General features: G+C 34.6%; 2 protein-coding genes across 4 annotated transcripts; both read right to left on the reverse strand.

Annotated features, from left to right (window-relative positions):
* LOC148613877 (E3 ubiquitin-protein ligase XIAP-like) lies at positions 1 to 10,335 on the reverse strand. Its single transcript, XM_088587530.1, has 2 exons — positions 10,109 to 10,335; positions 1 to 1,752 (listed from the first exon to the last, which is right to left on the reverse strand). The coding sequence occupies exon 2, from the start codon at positions 1,339 to 1,341 to the stop codon at positions 136 to 138; it is 1,206 nt and encodes a 401-aa protein (XP_088443656.1). The 5' UTR covers positions 1,342 to 1,752; positions 10,109 to 10,335; the 3' UTR covers positions 1 to 135.
* A 1,833-nt stretch (positions 10,336 to 12,168) lies between these two features.
* Positions 12,169 to 22,007, reverse strand: LOC148613878 (uncharacterized). 3 transcript variants are annotated; one of them, XM_088587525.1, is made up of 2 exons: positions 21,859 to 22,007; positions 12,169 to 15,064 (listed from the first exon to the last, which is right to left on the reverse strand). In XM_088587525.1, exon 2 carries the CDS (start codon positions 15,060 to 15,062, stop codon positions 13,953 to 13,955), a length of 1,110 nt encoding a protein of 369 aa, XP_088443651.1. In that variant the 5' UTR covers positions 15,063 to 15,064; positions 21,859 to 22,007; the 3' UTR covers positions 12,169 to 13,952. The 3 variants fall into 3 exon arrangements, with proteins under 3 accessions (XP_088443651.1, XP_088443652.1, XP_088443653.1); XM_088587526.1 differs by lacking the exon at positions 21,859 to 22,007 and adding an exon at positions 18,520 to 20,731; XM_088587527.1 differs by lacking the exon at positions 21,859 to 22,007 and adding an exon at positions 16,359 to 16,483.
* Positions 22,008 to 22,954: the final 947 nt, after the last annotated feature.

The following is a 22,954-nucleotide window of genomic DNA, read 5'->3' on the forward strand; positions in this document are numbered from 1 at the left end:
TTGGTGACATATATTTTATTTTTTTCTATAATAATAAAAACTGGTTTCCTCTATGTACGTTGGGCTAACAGCAATCTTACAGATTGAGTGATTGATTGTACGTAAGAGAATAGCATAAATTCAGAGCGCGTTTCATTAACCAGGCCGATAGATCACCTCATTTTCATCCCGATTTACTCCTTCATCATATGTCTCTTTCGTTATTTTCACTAAAGTTTGTCTCGGATATATTGTATAATTCATTATTTTCTGCATTTGTCGTAAAAGCTCTGGTTTTTCATTTTTTAGGAAACTACAAGACGGGCTAACCATCGCATGTGCCTCCCAAATACTGTCTATTGGCGGGAAAACGTACAACCGGTTACTGCAGCTAAAACACTGAATTTTGTCCCGACCACCAACATAATAGAATCCAGATTTTGCTAAAGCTGCATAATGTTCCTTTAGGTTTCCCTGGTTTCCTTCGTGTTGCTGAAATGTTCGAATTCTTACCTCTAAGTTCGAAAATCTCTCAGCTAAGGAAGATGCAACTCTATCCTTTATATCTGAAGAATTGAAATTCGACATTGCTGCTTTCATCTCCGAAGGGGTCAGTTTACTGCTTATGAAGCTGCAATTCGGATGTTGCGACGCGTGTCTAGTAAGAGGATCACTTTGGTTTCGAATGTCTGTCATTGTGCAGCCGCAGAAAAAGCACGTCCCTCGATCACCAGTTCCGCCAGTTCCTGTGTGAAACAATCCAGCTTTTGCTAGACGTTCTCGAGAAATCTCGTTGTTATAATCATTAGGAAAAGATTCTATACGTTTTTCCTCATTTTCAAAGTCGGGATGTTTTGGTGCTGTAATGTTGGAAACATATCTTCCTGTCATTGCTGCCCAAATTTTTGAGTAAAGAGATGAAATAAACTTTTCCTGTTTTTCACTGAAATGTCCTCGAACAGTGCATGCTATATCCCAGTTTGAAATTTCCTGTTTCTCTTCAGTTGTATCTACGACAGAAGAACATATTGCAGCAATATCTTGCTTAGCTGCTAAGTATTTTTCTGTATTTCCATTTAGAATCAAGTAAGCTGCGGTCTTCTGGAACTTGAATAAACCACTAAGTTCTAGATAATCTGAGGTGCTGTATTTCCTATGTAATTTACAGCAGTTGTGAAATTCCTTCAAGTCTATTTGTATACAGCTTTTCCCGGCCAAAATGAAAAGTCCAAAAATCTCTGCTTCAATATTTCTCATACCAATGCCACTCATGCGCAGTGTAGTCGCTAAGTCATTTCCTTGGTCGTACAGACGGACGTATGGCGGAGGAATACATCGGATATTTTGTACAAGTGTTTTCATATAGTCCTCTTTATCTTTGCAAATTACATTTGTATTTTTAAGACAAAACCAATCACTTTCATTTTTTAATTCGCCTGTTGTGACTAAAGTGATTATTTTGTTATAAAACCGTTGCAAGATAAGATAAAATATTCCACAACGTCATTTCCTTTGATAAAACAAACAAAATTTTCTTTGGAATATAGTCGAAGAACTTTAATTTGAACTTTCCAGGTATTTCCATCCAAACGGTGAATGTGATTTGCTCCTGTACAAAAAATGGAAGTAGGTCATTTTCAGTAAACTCATCGCCTTGGTCGTAAATTATCATGACGCTTTCGTTTCCGTTCTTTATTATTTTCTTGGCATTTTCGTAGGTGTCATTGCTCTGTGGATTGCTATTACAACGATTACTGTCTACTGAGTCCATGCCTGCAGACAAGAAAAATATATTCAGCTAAGATATTTATAAACATATATGGGACATGCCTTGTGATCTGTATTTGCAAGGAAATAACGAGAAATATTTTTATTAGTATTCAACAAGTTTTTTGTCACTTTCCAAACCTTGAAAAGGACTTCCTTAAAGCTTATAATCTTGTAAAGATAGTAGTGGACAAAACATTCGACTTATCGCCCTTTTCCTTTTTGAATAGTTCTTGGGTTAACGATATTACTTGTTATTGACTAACTATCGAATATTGGCCTAAATATGATCAAAGCTGCCAATACAATACAAAATGCAAAAGTGCGCCAATATGGGATATAGCCGTCCAATACGAGATTTAGCCATCCAATACGGCTTTTACCCGTCCAATACGTCATATTGGACTAGTTAGTCAATAAAGGTATAATTGCGTAAGGTTTTCCATATTGGCTGAGTTATTGGTCCTCGGCTAGAAATATTGGACTTCGGCTACGCATACAGTAAGTACTTCTCCATCTAAGAATGAGGCAAAATGTGCATAAGGTGTGGTACATGGAGAAAAAATACACGGAGATTTTATTGCATTATTCAAGTATTTATACCTCATAACCTCAAGAAATTACTGTCAAATTGTTTGTAAAGTTTGCCCTTTGAAGATATTGGTTGGTCAAATCTAGTTAAAATGCACTATGGAAAAATGGTGGAAAAATTTTCCCGATTTTTTTATTTATATGAGCAGTCAAAAAATGTCTACGTCAACAATGCTTCAGGACAAATTTAGATAGCTTTTCAGTTGTTTTCTAGATGTATTAAATATGTTTGAGGTAAAAAAGACCAAATTGAGAAAAATGATGTACCACTCATTGCCCGATTCTTACAAAGAATGGTACTTAAAAAATCAAAATGCAAAATGTGGCACATATTGATTATTTACCCTACCATACTCTGGGTCAGATCAAGGCCCTTTTTATTTAATAGCCGTCCTATTATCAAAATAGGGTTGTCCTTTTTTTTTTATGCGTTTCTCAGTTTATAAAAACCAAACAGCAGTGCTCATGATTGATATGCCCAATCAATATACATAAATCTTTGCGTGAAAGTTCATTGTCATTCCGTGATTTGTGTTGCCTTGTATCGATTGTTTACAAAATATTGATAATTGCCTTTTTCAAAATCTGTTCCTCAGAAAGAGTGCTTTGACTTTATTTGCCGTTGTTTTGTCATTTCTACACATGAAAATGACAAATTGTCCTATAAAAAAGGGGTGCCAACCCCTGCACTCCTTTTGAATCCGCCACTGTTAGGATACTGGATTTAAAAGTGATCGGATTTGAACGCTTATTTTTTTAGGAAAACACCGTTTTAAGTAAAATCATATATAGTAATCGAATGAGCCAGGGAGTAGAACTCAGAACTCAGAACTCAGCTCAAATTGTTTGTTTACATCGTCGGTCAACCATCCACAATATCAATCAATACCAAAAAAGACCCTTTTGTTCTAACGTTGGGGTAGTCGATGAGCATGCGTAGAGCATGCCCAATATACACTTCCGCGAGGAAAATTCTTTTGTTCTACGCAAGCTCTACCTCGCGGAAGTATATATTGAGTATGCTTACCAACTTACCACAAAAGGGTCTATACGTATGCAGAATCAGAAGCACAGTACTCCTTATATTTTTCTCGCTTACGAACGAAGAGATAGTTAACCTTCCCTTCCCGAGCGTGACAATAAAAATAAAATACAATGTCATCGCCGGTGTATACTGAGGGTGCCACATCTAGTTTCTCCTCTCCACAAACCACAACATTTGCATTACAGTCTGAAGATCTGACATTAATTGTCACACAATTGAGAACTGCTCTTACAGAAGAATTTAATCAAACAATCAGTGCTATCATAAAAGAAGAAATAGATTAATGTGTTAAAGAGGTCATAATGCCTCTGCTTCAACAAATAGATTCACTTAAAAATGAAAATTCTAAACTTAAGGCAGACGTAGATGCATTAGAACAAAAGAGCCGCCGTGAGCTGGTGCGCTTCAGTGGAATTACGGAAACGGTAAGGGAAGACAACACAGACATCATGAACAAAATATTGAGGTCAATAGATCCGAGTCTGAAGGACGGCGACATTATTCGCTCGCATAGAGTTAGCAAGACTATACGTCTTCCACTAGGTACTATTAGGCCACGACAAATTATCGTACGTCTCAGAGACCCTATTACAAAACAACTGATACTAAAAGCAAGTAAGGATCTCAAAGACGGCGAACTTTACAGCCACGTGGCAATAAATGAAGATCTAACAAAAAACGCAATTCGTTAGCATACAGGGCTAGGCAACTTAAGAACAAACATATCATCTCACAGACATGGACCGTAGATGGAAAAAATATTTATGAAGTACAAAAGATACCATACAACTGCTATTGCAATGGATTTTTGCTCTGAAAAAGTACATAGCTGACAATCAACACTGCTTATCCACCTCCTAATGCAGATGAAATTGATAGCCCAACAAGACCTAAATCGTACGCATATGCTGCGGCTCCAACTTCATAAACTATTGATTATTAAAGACTTATAGTTCAGTTACATGTCACGTGTATTCTCATGTATATTCGTTCAGTGTGTTTTCTATATGCCCTTCTTGTTCGGTCATTTTGCACCCTGATATAACTCATTACGTAATTGATTTGATTGAAATGCCATATGCATTCTCTATTCGACTTCGTCCATTGTTCATGGTCAATCTTCAGTCCAACTCTATCAAATTTGTAATTTTAAAATTGTATTTTATTTTGAATTTACTATAATTTAAAACGCCCATTTTACGTTAAATATTTTGTTGTAAAATCAACCAGTCAAACGTATCTTGACCTTGAACCAAAAACTGATTTCTTTTAAAAGGAACACATGATGTATTTTTTTTTCAGGTAACTCTGTTTTTTTCTGAATATAAAAAAAAAATCACTAACAATGTCTCATCGCGCATACATACATATTGAAATCTCTATATCTTATCATATAATCAATTTTGTATATATGTTGTTCATAGGATAATTTATTGGAAAGAGTGAATAACCAAAATATGATCACGAGTACCGAAGAACGCCTAGATTTAACGAGTATGCGGATCGTTCCGCGTACGAGTTAAATCTTAATGCGTTCTTGGCACGAGTGGTCATATTTTGGTTATTCATGATAACCAATTGATTATCCTATTTATTATATCGATTTCCTCCAATATTCATTGTAACTTTCAACACAAATTTAAAATTTTGTGAACGGCGGATTAATAGTCTTGTTTAGGCGGGAGAAAGCGCGAGAGTGAAATTACCGAATTTATTTCACAGTGTGAATTATCGAAAAAAATACACTGGAAAGAATCGGTAAATCACTGCTGTCAATATAATAATAATTATTTCTTTGTGGTTTCTTACAGATCTAACAACTTTAGTCATGCAAAAAATATTTCTCACAAACACTATGCCTTAAGTATTTTACCAAGAAAATGCATGTGATCATGTACACTCAACCAGTTCATATATAAACTGCATATATGTAATACAAATAGTACTTCTACTTGTCGTTATAGAATATTTCTTATAATGTCCGGTATTGAAAGAAATCCCGGTCCATAAAATGATGATACAAGTTTGTTATCCGAAACTGACTCATATTCTGTATCGTCTAGTTTATATGAAACATTTTCTACATGTATATCATTTGTTCTCTTGAATGTACAGAGTTTACTACCTAAACCTGATATGGTATATTCTGAATAAAATGAGTTTGACATTGTATCATTTACTGAAACATGGTTAAAGTATAATAACTCAGACGACGCTATAGAATTTCGAATTATCAAAAACCGGTTTTAAGAAGGGGTAGAGGTCCTGAAAAAATGGGGGAGGGATTGTTATGTTATGGATAGTACATATGCAAAGAGGAGATCTGATTTAGAATTTAATAGCCTTGAAGTATTATGGTTAGAGCTAAAGATTAATCGTAAAAAGGCGTTATATGGTACATTGTACGTATATACATCCTGAGAGTAACGCTGATACTTGGAACAAAGTTGATGATTTTATAGAGTCGGCTGTGAACGAAGCAAATTGTGGCGGTATTATTTTAACAGGTGATATTAATGATAATCAATTTATGTACAACCCAAAAAAACAAAAAAAATATTTGTATGAAATATTAGTTTGCACCAATTGGAAGAAGACCCTACAAATTTAACTGAGCATTCATCATGCCTGATTGATCTTATAATTACTGACAACCCCTCTTTTATCCAATATGTTATTGTTGGTCCCCCTCTCCTCGACTAGTTACGCTACCATTGTCCTATCATTGGTTTTAAAAATGCCCCAAAACCTACTCAAAAAACTTTCAAGCGTAAAATTCGGCTAAATGATCGAGGAGATTTTGATAGATACTGAAACATATTAGCAGAAATTTATTAGGATATTATTTTTTATTCAAATGATATTGACAACCTTGTTAAAGGTTATTTCTACCACTATTCTGCACGCTGCAGAAAATACTACCACACACAGAATAGTTACCATTCGAAACCATTCGATCCACCGTGGTTGAGTAATGATATTAAAAAACTGACTAGCGAGAAAAAACGCCTTTACTCAAAGGCTAAACGCTCCGGTAGCCCGACTGATTGGAATAAATTCAAACAAGTTAGAAACTTGGTGACATCGAGGGTTAGAGTAGCACGTGATAAGCATCATTGATCTTTTGAATAAGTTTAGTAACACAAACAGTTCGTCTCGGTCTTGGGGGAAAATATGTAACCAGTTGTCTGGAATTAAACCCTCACATTCTGGTATCCCATCTTTACTGGATGATAATGAATTGATTACAAATGACCTGGACAAGGCAAATCACTTTAACAACTTCTTTGCCCTACAATCAGTTCTAGATACAAAGGATGCTGAACTCCCCCCTCGTATTGTTTCTGAAGAACAACTCAGTGAAATTGTTCGTTATGACAGTGAGGTAGAAGATGTGCTAAAAATTTTGGATACAAGTAAAGCATTAGGTCCTGATCTGATAAACCCCGCTAGTTAAAAGAAGCAGCTTCTGTATTAAAGTTTCCATTATGTAAACTTTTTAACTTGTCCTTCTCATCCTCTGTCTTCCCAACTGAATGGAAGAAAGCAAATGTAACGCCTATTTTAAAGAATAATAACCCCTATGAAGTGAAAAATTATAAACCAATTTCATTATTATGTATTCTTTCTAAATGCTCTGAAAGATGTGTCTATAAACACGCCCACAATTTTTTGTTGGAAAACAAGATTATCACTCCGAGTCAGTCTGGGTTTACAAAGGGTGATTCAGCTGTGAATCAGTTATAGTTAGTTTTTAGAATGATATCGGTCAAGCTCTTGATAGTGGTAGAGAAATAAGAGTCGTATTTTTTTATATAAGTAAAGTATTTGACCGAGTTTGGCATGCTGGACTCTTATTTAAACTGGAAAAATACGGAATTACGGGCATACTGCTACATTGATTTTAAAAAAAACTATTTGTTGGGGAGGGTTCAAAGGGTTGTCTTATATACGGAAGTAACTCAGATTGGAGACCAATTAAAGCGGGTGTTCCACAAGGCTCCATTCTGGGACCTTTATTGTTTATATTATTAGCTCACCTGGCTGAAGGCATATATCTCCAAAACCGTTAGGTTTAGCTAATTATTACAATTCTGGCACACTGAGATCTATCTGAGGTAAAATTTTCATTTTAATCCGTTAAGCCATGTTGGAGTTATTGCCCTTTTCAACATTTTTTCCCTACTTTTTTATGTTATTTCTTTCAAAAATCTTCTCCTCTGACACTACATAATCAATTTGAACTTGGTATGATTGTTTCTTAGGGTATCCTGCATAGAACTGATGTAGGGATTTTTGATCTGTCGAAAAACATGGCTGCCATTACTAAAAATAGATTTTAGGGGTCAGACAATAGGTTTTCGCATATATCTCCAAAATCGTTCAGTTTAGCTTGTTTGTTTGTTTGTTGGGGTTTAACGTCCGAACAGCAATATTTCAGCTATATTCAGACGAAAAAGTTTAGCTAAATTCTGATTGAATAAAAGTGTTCAGCATGATGAGATCTATCTGAGGTCAAATTTTCATTTTAATCCGTTAAGCCTTGTTGGAGTTATTGCCCTATTTCAACATTTTTTGCTATTTTTTTGTTATTTCTTTCAAAACTCTTTTTCTCTGACACTACTTAACCACTTGGAACCAAACTTAGCATGAATGTTTCTTGAGGTTTCCTGCATAGAACTGATTTGGTGATTTGTTATCTGTCAAAAAACATGGCCGCTCTGTTACTAAAAATAAAACATAGGTTAGACAGTAGTTTTTTGCATATAATATCCCCAAAACCGTTAGGGTTAGCCAAATTCTTTCAATAGCTGAAATGATCCATATTATTAGAACTACAAATGTCTTCAGGGAAAAAGTCGTCAGACGATTCCTTGTAAGAGTTATTGCCCTTGAAAATCAATATCTTGAAAACTATGATAGATAGAAATTCTTCTCAAATTAACTGCCTTTGAAAGACAAAATTCAACCAGGTGATCAATTCGGGCTCCTGGAAGCCTCTGGCATGTAAAATGTGCTCTAGTCGTGTACCAATGAAAAATTCGTAAGTGTAAAATTAGTCGTAAGTTATGACGTCATAGCAAATAAAAGTATTGTGACGTCATAACTTACGACTTATTTACTCTTACGATTTTTTTTTGTGAAAAGGGCCACTGGAGTTCTAGTTCCACTTACAACTTTACTTCATTGGTACACGACTAGAGTAAATATTACATGCCAGATCGCGAATGAACAGTGCTTCACTCAACGAAAATCTGACCTTGTTAAGTCCCGTAATTGCACCTGTGGTCATATCAAATCAACTTGCTCATTTGTCCCAAATATACTTTATAACGAAATGAAATTATATTTTCTATGCCCCTAATGTACCTGCTACTGTAGATGTATTGTTGTATGCCCATTCATTTTAAAATAATATACTCGGGAGAAAATGCTTTCTGTATTTGTAACCTGAATATTTTTATAAATGTAAATGACTTTAAAAGTATTTTAAAAATATTTTCTTTGTGATTTAATGCCGAAAAATGATAGTTATACAACACTACGGTTGCGTGTCTGACGGTTTTTTTGGTTAACCAGCGATGCACTTTTCTGAAGAAATTGTTGACAATGGGCGCTGAAATGAGTTCGTAGATTCATGATTTATTTTTAACTTTATATTGTGAAAATCACATATCACAATAATATACATGAAAAAGGTAACTGTTTACACCTGGATAAAAATGTCAACAAGTCTTGTCAAACGCTTTTACTGTATCATTACGTCACGAAACGAATCATTCATGGATGCATGTAAACATTAAGATTATGGATGTTCAACATCGCACCATAAAACATTGAGTTAACAAGCTGATTTGACTTGGTCTGAGAGATCTGAGATGAGGTGAAGTAAGTATGGTTTTGCCAGTGGTTGTTGTGACGGATTTGGGTTTGACAGAATCGCGGATATTTCACGATGTTTATTTTCAGATAGAGCATTGTAATTGTTGATATTCTCAGCGTCATTGACATGGAGGCCGCCATATTGTTTACAGTTTCCAAGGCAATAAGTAGTTCCGACGTGGGCGGGAGCTTATTCTAAAAATAACTGCCCAATATCGATTTACTATATTGGAAATGCATGCGTTCTTGGCAGGATAAAATCGTCTCTCGTTTACGTTTCAAATTTTTCGCAAATAGTTAACTTTATTGGAGGTGGGGGAGGGGGCTTTCTAATACGTCCAAGAAATGAATACAATGATACAACTTATCATATGTTCTTACATAAATTTAAGTTTTTTTCACTATAAAATAGAGTTGCAAGATACATCATTGCATGTCCGTTGCCAGATTTTTTAAAAAATAATTCAATGGAAGTATTGGACATTTCTAAAATCAATTTTCGAAACGGCCCCTACGTGTGTTCATTATTCTGGTGGAAAAGACCAAGGTCTTTTAAATAAATTATAATATACATTTAACTGCCTTATTCTCAAACAAACACCATATTGCGTGTGCCATGTATCTGAAAAGCATTGTTAAAAAAATTATACATTTCAGTCAATTAATCGTAATTTCGTCAAACTTGAATTTCTTTCTATTAATTGTTGCAAAATCAACATGTAATGTCTCTTAAGTTGCTATAAGCTTAAGAACAATCAGTAGTCCTGGTTGACTAGCTCGTAAGATGAATGTTAAGTGAGTAAAATGTACATTAAATACTCCCAAAATAAACATCAAGCTTACCCATTTTTATAGGTCTGCAAATAAATCCGACTAAGCATAATATTAAGAGTGGCTAATTTATACACACATAATTCGAAATCGTTAGCGGTCCGAACAATAAGCACCTTTGTATATGTCGGTTTAAATTCACCTTGATCCTGACCTCACTTTTTGTATTTCAAGCAGCATTTCAAATGATATAATCTCCGGTCAATATCTCAGTCCCAATTAGTTCTAATTATAGATTTAAATTATTGTTGCTATAAAGGCAAAACTAGTTTTGAAGTTATAAAAAATGGGTGGCGTTGTACAATGTCTTGACAATAAACTTCTAAAAGCTAATTATACACCCCCTAATACAAAAGTTTAGGGCTATATCGGAATCACGTTGTCTGTCTGTCTGTCTGTCTGTCTCTGGCTGGCTGAACCAACAGTTAACATCAAGATTATTTTTTTGGTATGACAAACAATGATTTGAACCCCCCTTCCGTCGGCCTGTATTTAAAAATATGTTAATTTTGTGCTGAAGTTGGACAAAAATTTCCAGATGATTGCCTAAACCCCGCCCCTTTTCTGAATTTGAATCAGTCCTGTGTTTCATAATTATGTCTATCGCTGAAGAGTAAAAATCGTATGACGCAATATTGATGTCTTTATCCGATGTCGGCAAGTCAAACACTATCTTTGTCTATCGACGAATGAAAAATATAATATGGAAACCGGTAGCCACGTATGGTAAATTTAATACTGAAAACAGTTTAACTGACTTTCATTAAATAAATTCTTTGACAAAGACCCGTAATTTGTGTTAAGCAATAAATCTAGAGAAAGGAAAAGGCATTAAATATGATTTGACTTGATTAAAATAAAATTATACAAATGTAGTTCTGTCTATAACCTATCATATATTGTTTGGAATTATTTCTAACTAGCCTACATGTAAGTGTATTTTGAAACATAATCTATATTTGCATGATTCTTAGGTAAAGCTGTAGACAAGTATTTAATCGATTTGGTGTTTTCAGACTATTTTATTACATGTTTTTGGTTGAATTGTTCTCTGATGCGTATCAATTTTTTTAAACGTTAAAATATTGTAATACTACACGAATACGATTTGATAACTTCACTTGGAAATTTTTTTTCTAAATCCTTTTCAACAATAAAACCGGAACTAGTCGAAGGCAAATAATGTTTTGCTTCTCTTTCTGTCACAATTGTATCTTTTTTGCTTTTAACTGTTTTTCAAGAAAGTGCATGACTACCAGAAATGAGAAAAAGTACATTTGTTGGATATTGTTTGGTGTTCCCCGCTAGAAAATCCAAAAAAATACTATTTTGAATTACGACCAAAAAGCACCCTTACTGATTCGATTCCTTAAGCATTTTCATATTGCACGTGTGTCTAGCAGTGAATCAAGTTGCGGCAATGTCTATGTATTTTTTAAGGGAAACACGATTCCAGCGAAACCAGAAGATTGCAATCAAGTGATAAATACCAGACAGCAAAAACAGACGCACACAACAAAGAACATAAAATAACCAAAATAATACGTACAAAGTAACAAAAGTAAATGAGAAAGTCGGACGCCACTAATACGGTCTGAAACGCCCCGAGAACAAAAACTAATTAAATTCACGGTAACAGAACGATGACCATTCTTCTAAACCAAACTAAAAAGTCAAATAAAGACTCGAAGACGCATCAATAACCGACATCTTCTGATTTTGGACAAGAGCAGAGAAATATAATCTGGGCTGGGGTTAAACTAGTTAAATGAGTTTTGCCTAAATTTTGTTATTGCATGTACCCTTCTTCTAATGTAAGGAAAAAAATATACAGTCATAAAATTATTAAGCTTATCAAATAATGTCTTTGTACACGGATATTAATGGATACTCATGAATCATTAGACCATCTGATTGTTTTAAGTTCTTCTCTGACTAAGAATCAGGCAAACTATGTATATAGTGCGGGACATGAACAAAACGCAGATTTGTTTTTTGTATTACCCAATAAAGATAAAGAAGACCAAATTGAGAAAATGGTGTGCCATCCTTTGCCAGACTCTCACAAAGAATGATACTTAATGTAGTTTATTTTCAATATAAAATACTCTGTCTTGCACTTACAGAACACTATACTGAACTAAGGTTCAAAGGTTATTTCGCGTCTTGACATACTAGAAACCGAACGAAACGGTCCTGGATATAAAACACTTGTTAAACTCCAAAAGTGTCATGCATTTTTTGCGCCTGTCCTAAGTCGGGAATTTCTGGGTTCTGTATGTCTTGTTTCGTTTTCACCTTTAATTTATTTTTAAGGTTACTTGAGTACATGTATATAGGGACAACTCTTTCGCTGTACCTGTGTATAATGATGTTTTGGGGACAACTGCAGCCTGTCCTGTGGTATAAGGATTTCCCCGTCGTTCATTAAAGACCAATGGTTGGCCCTTCGATGACATTTTCATCCCGGCGGAGCGGTTATTGTCTCTTTGACATATAGACCATACAATGCACCTATTCTCTTTATAACATATCGAGCTTACGACGTTGTCATCTTTCAGTTTACGCATGCCTCAATCTTATATAAGAATGGTGTTGACTGTTCATTACTTGAGTGCTTAGATGATGACCACCAGTGTTGTCAAAATCGAGATGTAGGTACAAAAAGATGCAGAACAAGCCGTTTCTGTAGTCTTCTTTATCTCGAACTCTGGTGCATATATTGAAGGCAAACATTTACCAAAAGAAGAGTTGTGAATGGACAATACATCATCAGTATATCTGTATGTAAAGGTAAAGGATTTTGCATCTTTTATATTTTTGTTCTTTCCGAGATTCTAAAGACATTCAGTCTCGTATAAATGTAAAACAAATCGGCTAGAAGAGGAGCACAGTTAGTGCCCATTGGAATGCCAACATGTTGAAAATTACTCCTCAAAATGTGACAAATATGTTATCAATGAGGAAATCAAGCATAAAGCAAACCTGCTTTTCTGTGTAGAACACTTTGCCCTTCTGCGATTGAAAGACACGAATGTTGTTGCTAAAGTAAACAAGGGGTGGCATCAAGAGGCTCAAATGTTTTCAGTTTCCAAGTTCTTGTGATTTCTAGCTATACATACAGGTTTTAAGTCAATTTTTTTGTGGGTTGTATTTATTTGGGGTTTATTTCCTGTTGCCGGTTTTTCGTCATTTAATTTATTTTGTTTGTTTGGTTTGGTTTCTTATGTTCTTAAGGTTGTACTTAGTAGCCTTTCGTTTTCTTGGTTTATTCAAGCTAAAAAAAAGAGATACCAGAAACAGCACTAGAGTCCGTTTCATTACCAAGGCCGAAATATCACTTCGTTTTCATCCCGAATAACTCCTTCGTCATATGTCTCTTTCATTATTTTTACCACAGTTTGTCCCGGATATATCGAAAAGTTCATTATTTTTTGCATTTGTCGCAATAGTTCAGGTTTTTCACGTTTTATGAAATTACACGATGGACCAACCATCGCATGTGCCTCCCAAATGCAGTCTATTGGTGGGAAAACGTACAGTCGGTTACTGCAGCTAAAACACTGTATGTTGTCCCGACCACCAACGTAATAGAATCCCGATTTAGCTAGAGCTGCATAGTGTTCCTGTAAGCTTTCCTGGTTTCCTTCGTGTTGCTGAAATGTTCGAATTCTTGCCTCTAAGCTTGAAAATCTCTCAGCCAAAGAAGATGCTACTCTATCCTTTATATCAGAAGAGTTAAAATTGGACACTGCTGTTTCTATCTGCGCTGGAGTTAGCTTACTACGTATGAAGCTGCATTTCGGATGTTGTGACGCATGTCTAGTAAGAGGATCACTTTGGTTTCGAATGTTTGTCATTGTGCAGCCGCAGAAAAAACATGTCCCTCGATCTCCAGTTCCTGTGTGGAACAACCCAGCTTTTCCAAGACGTTCGCGGGAAATTTCGTCACTTTCAACCCGGCGCTATAATCATTAGGAAAAGATTCTATACGTTTTTTCTCATCTTCAAAGTCGGGATGTTTTGGTGCTGTGATGTTGGAAACATATCTTCCTGTCATTGCTGCCCAAATTGTTGGGTAAAGAGATGAAATAAACTTTTCCTGTTTTTCACTGAAATGACCTCTAACAGTGCATACTATATCCCAGTTGGAAATTTCCTGTTTCTCTTCTATTGTTTCCACTACAGACGAGCATATTGCAGCGATATCTTGCTTAGCCGCTAAGTATTTCTCTGTATTTCCATTTAAAACTAAGTATGCTGCTGTCTTCTGGAACTTAAATAAACCACTGAGTTCTAAATAATCTGAAGTGCTGTATTTCTTATGTAATTTACGGAAGTTGTGAAATTCTTTCAAGTCTATTTGTACACAGCTTTTCCCGACCAAAATGAAAAGTCCAAAAATCTCTGCTTCGATATTTCTCATACCAATACCACTCATGCGCAGTGTGGTCGCTAAGTCATTTCCTTGATCATACAAACGGAAGTATGGCGGAGGAATATATCGGATTTTATGTAGAAGTGTTTGCATATAGTGTTCTTTATCTTTGTATATTACACTTGTATTTTTAAGACAAATCCAACCACTTTCATTTGACAATTCGCCAGTTGTGACTAAAGTGACTATTCTGTTATAAAACTGCTCGCCGTACAATAAACATGCGGCCGTTGCAAGGTAAGATAAAATATTCCACAACGTCATTTCCTTTGATAAAACAAACAAAATTTTCTTTGGAATATAGTCAAAGAACTTTAGTTTTAACATTCCAGGTATTTGCATCCAAATGGTAAATGTTATTTGCTCCTGTGCAAAAAATGGAAATAGGTCATTTTCAGTAAACTCATCGCCTGGGTCATAAATAATCATGACGTTTTCGTTCCCGTTTTTGATAATTTTTACGACACTTTCCGTAGTATCATTGACCTGTGGTTTGTTATCACGTCGGTAAACATTCATGGCGTCCATACCTGGAAAATACAAAAAAAGTAATCGTTTTGAGAGAGAAACGTAAATGTTTAAGTAGCAGTCTGTATAAAAATCAGACAGGAGTTGATTCATGCATGTCAAAAACTCACCGAATTCAGTTTTATTTCTTGTTCAGTTAACATTTACTGATCGCATAACCAGTCTTAGCTTTTCATTTGGTTGTTGCGCTTTTGAGATAAAATTTGAGATAAAATTGAGATACAGATTGTTACATGAAATTTCCACTTAGCAAGAGTTATTGTTGAAATCATACTTTAAGTCTTCGGTCATTATGTTAATGTTAGTTTCTCTTGAACTAGTTGCCCAGAAACTAAGCTCCTGACTCAATTTTGAATAATTTAACAGGCAGTGTCGACCTAGTGTTCGCTAAATTGAATTTCGACTTTTAATTTAGAAACTGGAAAAGGCCAACTAGTAGTTTGTAGTTCTGTTTTGCAGGATATCTGAGAGCTTTGTGTTCATTCTTCCAGGTGTTCCTTGTAAACCGACAACAAACCTGCAATTAACGCAAACTGGCGCACTGCTACGATGCAACATGAATTTTAGTGTGATATTTTAAAGACAAATGGACTGTCATTCGTAATCAGATTGGTGAATTTACCCAAAAAATAATAACCTGAAGGAAATTGACAATTCGAATCACTATTAGAGCAAACAATTTGGTGTTGACAGAGTCTTTAATTTTCAGAAAGATAAACTGATTGAAGTGTCAAATTGTGTTAAAAATTTTTTTTTTGGAAAGACATACTGTACAGTTTGTCTTTGGCAAAGCCTATAGTTAAATCTTGAATGAAAGAAATTATGTTTTCTGAGATATTGTAGACTGTTATAGTAAGACATTCCTCATATTTCAACAAATTAAACAGAAGACGTTTTATATGCATCAAAAGGACATGAAAGTGAGTGTGTGTGTGTGTGTTATTTTCTTTTTTTCTTTTCAGTCATTATTATTATTATTGTTTACATTGCATCATTATTTAAACTCTAATATGTAATATATTGTGTAATATTAGATTATTAGCGTAAATTGAGTAATAATGTCACTGAAATGAATTGGAAGTGAACATTTCAAGGGCAGGTAACTCTGTCAAAAACTTTATTTTGGTAACATTCTGTTGAAAAAATTCTGAGCAAATCCAGAGATGCAGAGATCAAATAATGGTCTTTTCAAATAGATAAAGCATAATTGAGTGCAATTATATCGTAAGATCGGTGGGGTTTTGACATGCATGTTTCTGATTTTAACCATTTTGCCTGATTCTTAAAAATACTTACCCTTAAATAACTTAAATAAGGTAAATTTCAATGTTCTATCAATGTCCAAGCCGTGTAGTGATTATAACCGAACGAGAAAGTATAGGAACATTTTGTCAATCCAAGACTGTGTGAAACTCAAAGTTCAGCTACGTGTAAAAGAATAAATGAAATGATTTAACCATTTGTCTACAGATTAAAAAAAAACGTGTCACGTTTTATCCCACTAGCCTAAGTGCTAATATCACTATATTGGACATAGAGCAATGTAAGAATAAAAAGATGATTAGTTGGAAAGAGTGAATAACCAAAATATATATTCACTCCCGCCTAGAGTGTGCAAAACTCTCGCGCACGAGTTAAATCTTCAAGCGATCTTGGCACGAGTGATTATATTTTAGTTATTCACAGTAATGAATTGATTATCCTATTAATTATATACATCATATATATCATTCATAATTCTTTGCTATTTTCAACTTAAATTTTTAATTATGATGGCGTACCGATATTTGCGTTGTGACGTTTTGGCGCGGGAGTATTTGTATTCCTGGTGTTATAGCAAACGACATGGTAAGTCCCGATGAAACCTGTTTGTCTCACAATGTCAAGGTCTCGTTAGTTGTACATTGTAGAAATATGGAGTTTGAATGGCCAAAGTCTTGCTTTGATAGAAATAGAAGTATTTGATGGTGATACTCGCGTTTATTTTTATGATTCGTCTTTCGTTAAGTTAGTGTTATTAATAGCACTCCAACTTGAAACACACTTACAGTACAGTGCAGATTTATATTCCTCACAAGCTCATAGCTCACCCAATAAGTTGACTAAACCGTTGATTAGACTAATTCGTAAGAGATATACATGTAATTATTATGATATAGTTGTCACATCGTTAAAGATAGCATTATTGTTTCGCTCATAGGGTCTTTGCATAGAAACTAATACACTATTATATTTAAACGCAGTTTTCGGCAAGATACGAGTTGTATCCTTCTTATATAATGACTAACGATGTACCGTGATTCTCAACCCCGCATTGGAAGTATTAGGATTGATTTTACATACGATGGGGGCATACATTTTGTAACTTTTAGCATGTTTAACATAGTATAGTGCCGGTATGTCAGTTAACTGCTAGTAGTCCTTTGTGCATTTGTGTAACTTATAATCAATTTTAACAAGGAACTCCGACCTTTTTGGCCCCGTATAGGTGTTAACAAAATAGGCCTGCAACAGCGCTAAGCTTGTCGTAAAAGGCGACTAAATAATGCTCAGAACCATAGCCGGGGGCTAGGGCGCTCTGCCGTAAGAGCAACTGGGATGTGTCCCCCAGGTGATGGAATGGGGTACCCCTGGCGTGTTACATGCTGGGGTTGTCAGGCTACAATACGGAAAACCTGACCGCAAACCATAGTGGTGCACCGTGCTGGAAAGATGCCACGTTCAATTTCATCTTCATCGTCTAAATTTAGCTGAAATATTGCTGCTCGGACGTTAAACCCCGACAGACAAACAAACAAAACCGACCTTTTTGAACTGATTTTGATGTGTGTTTGATTGCGTAATTTAAAAAAAATGTAAATAGAGGTGTGATACAGGGTATGTGATATAGGTCTAGAGGTGTAATATCGGGTATGTGCTATAGGGTAAACGATATTTGGATTAAGCAATCACTTATAGTACATATACACAAAACTTAAATTCCAATCTGAGTAAACGATGCAAGAATTGACGTCACTATGTTTGATTCAAGTAAAACATTTAAGAATTTATCAGATATTCAAAACTGCTTTATTCACTACTAAAAAGATGATAGATACTTGCACCGTAAAGAAAGCCGCTTAAACGTTTTAAAATTTCAAACAGGTGTCGCTCACTTCAAACGAATTGATCTACTTAACGAATCGATCTAATTAAACGCCTAGTTACTTAAGTGTTATTTCATTAGCAAAACTAATAACATTTTGTATCAGAAAAAGTTATAAATTAAACTGTCATTATTATTTTGTAAGCAATTCTTCATTTCAGTACAAATTCAGTAAAATTTGATTTTCTTTAAAATTAACATGCAATATCTTATTAGTTGAACATGAATTTAGAACAATTTAAGAATTTGTTAATGTATTCAATCCCATATGATGAGTATAAGGTATTTTCACAAATGAAACATAAAGCTTACCTATCTTTTGTAGGTCTTCAATTCTATCTACCTTATAGAACACTGTGAAAAAGTGACTAATTTATACACAGAAAATTCGCGACCCGAAAAATAAGTAGCTTTTCATATGTGAAGTTAAAAATCACTCTGACCCTGACCTGACCTATTTAATTTTAAGCATTGGTTTAAATACATGTATATATGTATTACATAATTTTTTAATACAAAATATACAATCCCTGATCAAAGTCTTTTAAGTAAGTTCCATTTACTATTTCAATCGATTAATATCATGTTTGTTACAGCTTTAGACCATGCACATAAACAAATGCATGTATAAAAGCTCATTTTATCACCACAGACTCTGGAGGATGTTGGTGAATCACATTTTATATCTGTCTATCTGTCCCTTTATCTGTTCACACCTCTTGTAAGAGCAAATTCTTCTAAACACCTAACATATTTTGTTGATTATTTTAGGAAGGTTCAACATCATACACTTACGATATGATACAGTAGCTGTGCATGCAAGAATGTCAATAATTAATTGTCGTATAACTCCAAATGGAGAATACCCGACATGATCCATTTAAAGAGAAGTTTGTTCACAGAATATTAAGTTGTTGTCTGTCCTCAACTAACCTGAGCTTTATGTCTGAACACGGCGGATGCTTTAACGGTCCTTTTTTCATATTTTTGGTCATCAGACAAGCTTTTACCGCATGTCCATACTATTTCTTAATACATGTACATGAACTACAGATCATAAAATCATTTGGTTTTGAAACAATATAATCATATATATTGAACATTGAATTTACTCTGTCTCTGCAAGAGTCTTGAATTGGTTTGATTTGGTTATGGTTGATTTGAAAGGGAGATAAATGTATGGTTTTCTCCAAAATACAGATCTGTATACAGAAAACACTATAAAGAATTGGTTGTGGTTGATTTTAAAAGGGAGGTAAATGTATGTTTTTTTTCCAAAAAAAAAAACAGATCTGTATGCAGAAAAGACTATGAAGAATTGGTTGTGGTTGATTTCAAAGGGAGGTAAATGTATGGTTTTCTCCAAAATACAGATCTATATACAGAAAAGACTATAAAGAATTGGTTGTGGTTGATTTTAAAGGGAGGTAAATGTATGGGTTTCTCCAAAATACATATCTGTATACATAAAGGACTATACAGAATTGGTTGTGGTTGATTTTAAAGGGAGGTAAATGTATGCTTTTCTCCAAAAATACAGATCTGTATACAGAAAGGACTATGACAACCAGCACATTATGTTCTTATATTTCGTCGAAACTGGTTTGCACACTTGCGTCACAACGGAACTGTCACACGTTTGTCCGAAATGTGATACTGCTGTATGCAGCTGTGGAAACATAATGAAATTATATCCACGGGTAAACAGATGAAATGTATGTACCCACTGTGCTTCCCAACAGATTCTTAAACGCTAGATTACTTTTTATCAGACTTTCAAGGAAAGATTATTAGGTAAAAACACTGTACAATTTCTACTTCGATTTTAAAGCTTAACAGATGGCAGATCTTTTTATCTACAACTCTTTATTACGGTTGACTGCGCTTCGTACCCCTTCCATCATGCTTTTAGACACATTTATTTATTTTCTGGTTGTAATCGAATTTATTTCCTGAATCATGTCATGTACATGCATAAAAATTCCATTAAAGCAACATCACAATTTGTGAACTTCAGTTTTCTTCTTTTAGAAAATGCACCGTCATCATACTTCTCATTTACTTCCATCAATTCTAGAGAAGTTTTCCATTACGTTAAGGACAATAAAGGTCAACTGCGTCATATCGGAGAAAATTGTACAGATGTCAATGAATTTTTTATGAGACTTACATATTAAAACATGTTCGTTCATCTTCAGAAGTGTACCTTTATTGTACTTGTTTATGAGTTCCTAAAATCCTTCATTTGTCTTGCCATGGACAGATCCAGAGATTTTAAAATGAGGATTCCAGAGAGGTTCCAGAAAAAATCGAGGGTTTCCATGCTACTGTTGGTTCAGTTCTTTCCACATTTCGCACGGAATTAACCAAATTTTCCAACAAAACGTACAGGGGTGTTTTATGACCCTCAGAATTATTCTCCCGTTTGTATCCAACACTAATAATGTGAAACCGTACACAAGTGTCGAGTAAATTCGTAACAATTAGTCGTTGCACTTAGGTTAATTGATCTTGAATCTATGGATAATCTATACACACGATAGAGTGTCGTCTGATTCTTGTACTGGATCATTAAGGAGCTGTCTATGTAAGTATCGTGCAAAATTTGCAAAAATGTGATACACCCCAAAAAGGCTACATATTTTTAGTTTTGTAATTGAGTTGTTTTATGGGTCTATACTATGAAAAGTGAAATTATTCATTCAAATCTGTTTGCTCTTAGGAGATAATCAACGTTGAAAATTTACATTGTTATTTACAGAGTTATTTACAGTGCATTCTAAATAATTTTAATCTCCTAAGAACACAGGTTATATGAAAAACTGAATATTAATTTCTGTTTACTATGGCAATTCAAACAAAATATCAAAAAAGAAAAATGTGTAGGATTTTTACCAATGAGTCACATTTTGCATGATCCTTGGCTGGAGTGCTACTTAAGTAATGTACATTATGAAAACTGTGTTATTTTAAGCAAATAGTACCCTAACATCGCCGATCCCAGGACTTGTCATTTTGCCTTCTGCTTTTTTAAATGGAGCATTTAACTTTTTGACCAAAAAGGGGGTCTTGATTTTTTCCCTTATAGTATCTACATGGAGGGGTGTTGATAAAATTGTCAGAAAATGGGAAATTTCCTCTAATTCCCCCGAAATGAAAGTAAATAACCAGTCCTGTAACCATTTTAAGGAGGTAGACCTAGGGTAAAGGATACAACTCTTGAAATCAGTGATATGTTTGCATCATATTCAATTTCACCAAAACCTTTCAAGCTTTTCTTTGAAACAGAATGAAATCAGTCCAAGTTACTTTGATGCTTACATGAGATTAATGTATAATGGTAAATACAAACGTTCCAATGATTATAGGACTTGTGTCCCTTACCCTAGGTCTACCTCCTTAAGTTTAGACATGAATTGTATAAAAGCAAGATCGACTCTTAGATATATCATTCGTGTATCTAAGCAAGGGTCAGGCATATACATAGCACGAGAAACCAGAATGACAGGATTTATATACCCTTTGTGATCCATCGATCTCCTTGTAGTTTTGGTTTGTATATGATTCATCGATGACAGATCTACAAAATCCAAAACCCCAGTCATAGACCAATTGACAAAATAATGCTTTATTTAAGGAAAACTAACTTACCTTAGGAAGCAAGCAACCCTGACACATAAATGTGTTACACAAGCTTCTTTATTGTAACAGTATTACATTTCATTCAAGGAAGATGTTATGAAATGCCATCCATCGATTTTTAAACAAAACGAAGCTGTTTATATATAATACTCTTTGTACTAAAATTAGATATCAATTCACCGTCATTGTGTATTTAGTAGACTCGTATCGATTCTCACTTAAATCATATCGGAATAAGAGTAAACTTCATATTCGATGTATTTGATAACACAAAAAAAAAAATACACGTTAATTCCACGATTGACTGTCTCAATTTTTAACGCATGTGCAGATTTTTTTTAAGGAAATGTAATTGTAATTTTCACAGATGTATTTGAAAGTTGCTTTGGAATAATGGATTTAACAGTGGCAAAATGGGGTTACACGGAGCCAGTAAACAGATATGTGTCACCGTCAATTAGAAATAATTCATGGAGGTGGTAGATTTGTACTCATTTTAACATGGGTTTGGCATTTAAATTCTCATTTAACATCTCGCTCTCGCTCAGTGTTATATAAGCGAATATAAATGCCGTACCCATGTTAAAATGAGTACAAATCTACCCCCGGAAGGAATTATTTCTTTTCTAATATCATAAATACGGTATTTTTTGTGACAAAAATTTCCCTGGACGTAGCCAAAATTACGGCTGTTCCGTTTGACGTCCCCGTATGGAAGTTGGATTTAATATAATTGATTTCAATTAGATAACCTCTCAGCCGTTAAATCATCGCCTAAACGTTTTTAAATGAGTATTTTGTCTCGAAGCGGCAGCAAAAGAAAAGAGACAGTGCGCAGGTGCTAATGGTGGGGGTTGTACAGACATAGTCTGTTTGACGATATGAAGACGTCGTATTAGAAATCTTAATTGACGAATGAAATCCTCCAATACAATACATTTTATTGCATAACTCTGTTATGCTGATTTTTTTACTTGTAGCATAAACAAAACTGCCGAAAAGGCTTTGGGTAGAACTAGCTCATTCTAGATCTGGAAGTGAGAGAGAAGAGAATCCGATATATATTTTATTGCAAACCAGAAGTCATTGTTAAAATAACAATATG

This window comes from Perna viridis, chromosome 6, assembly GCF_037379345.1.
Source record: "Perna viridis isolate PV_CMFRI_1.1 ecotype Kerala chromosome 6, ASM3737934v1, whole genome shotgun sequence".
Classification (NCBI taxonomy): Eukaryota; Metazoa; Mollusca; class Bivalvia; order Mytilida; family Mytilidae; genus Perna; species Perna viridis.

Excerpts from the sequence above, each read along its gene's own strand:
- LOC148613877 (XM_088587530.1), bottom strand. The coding sequence starts at position 1,341 with ATGAAAACACTTGTACAAAATATCCGATGTATTCCTCCGCCATACGTC.
- LOC148613878 (XM_088587525.1), bottom strand. The coding sequence starts at position 15,062 with ATGGACGCCATGAATGTTTACCGACGTGATAACAAACCACAGGTCAAT.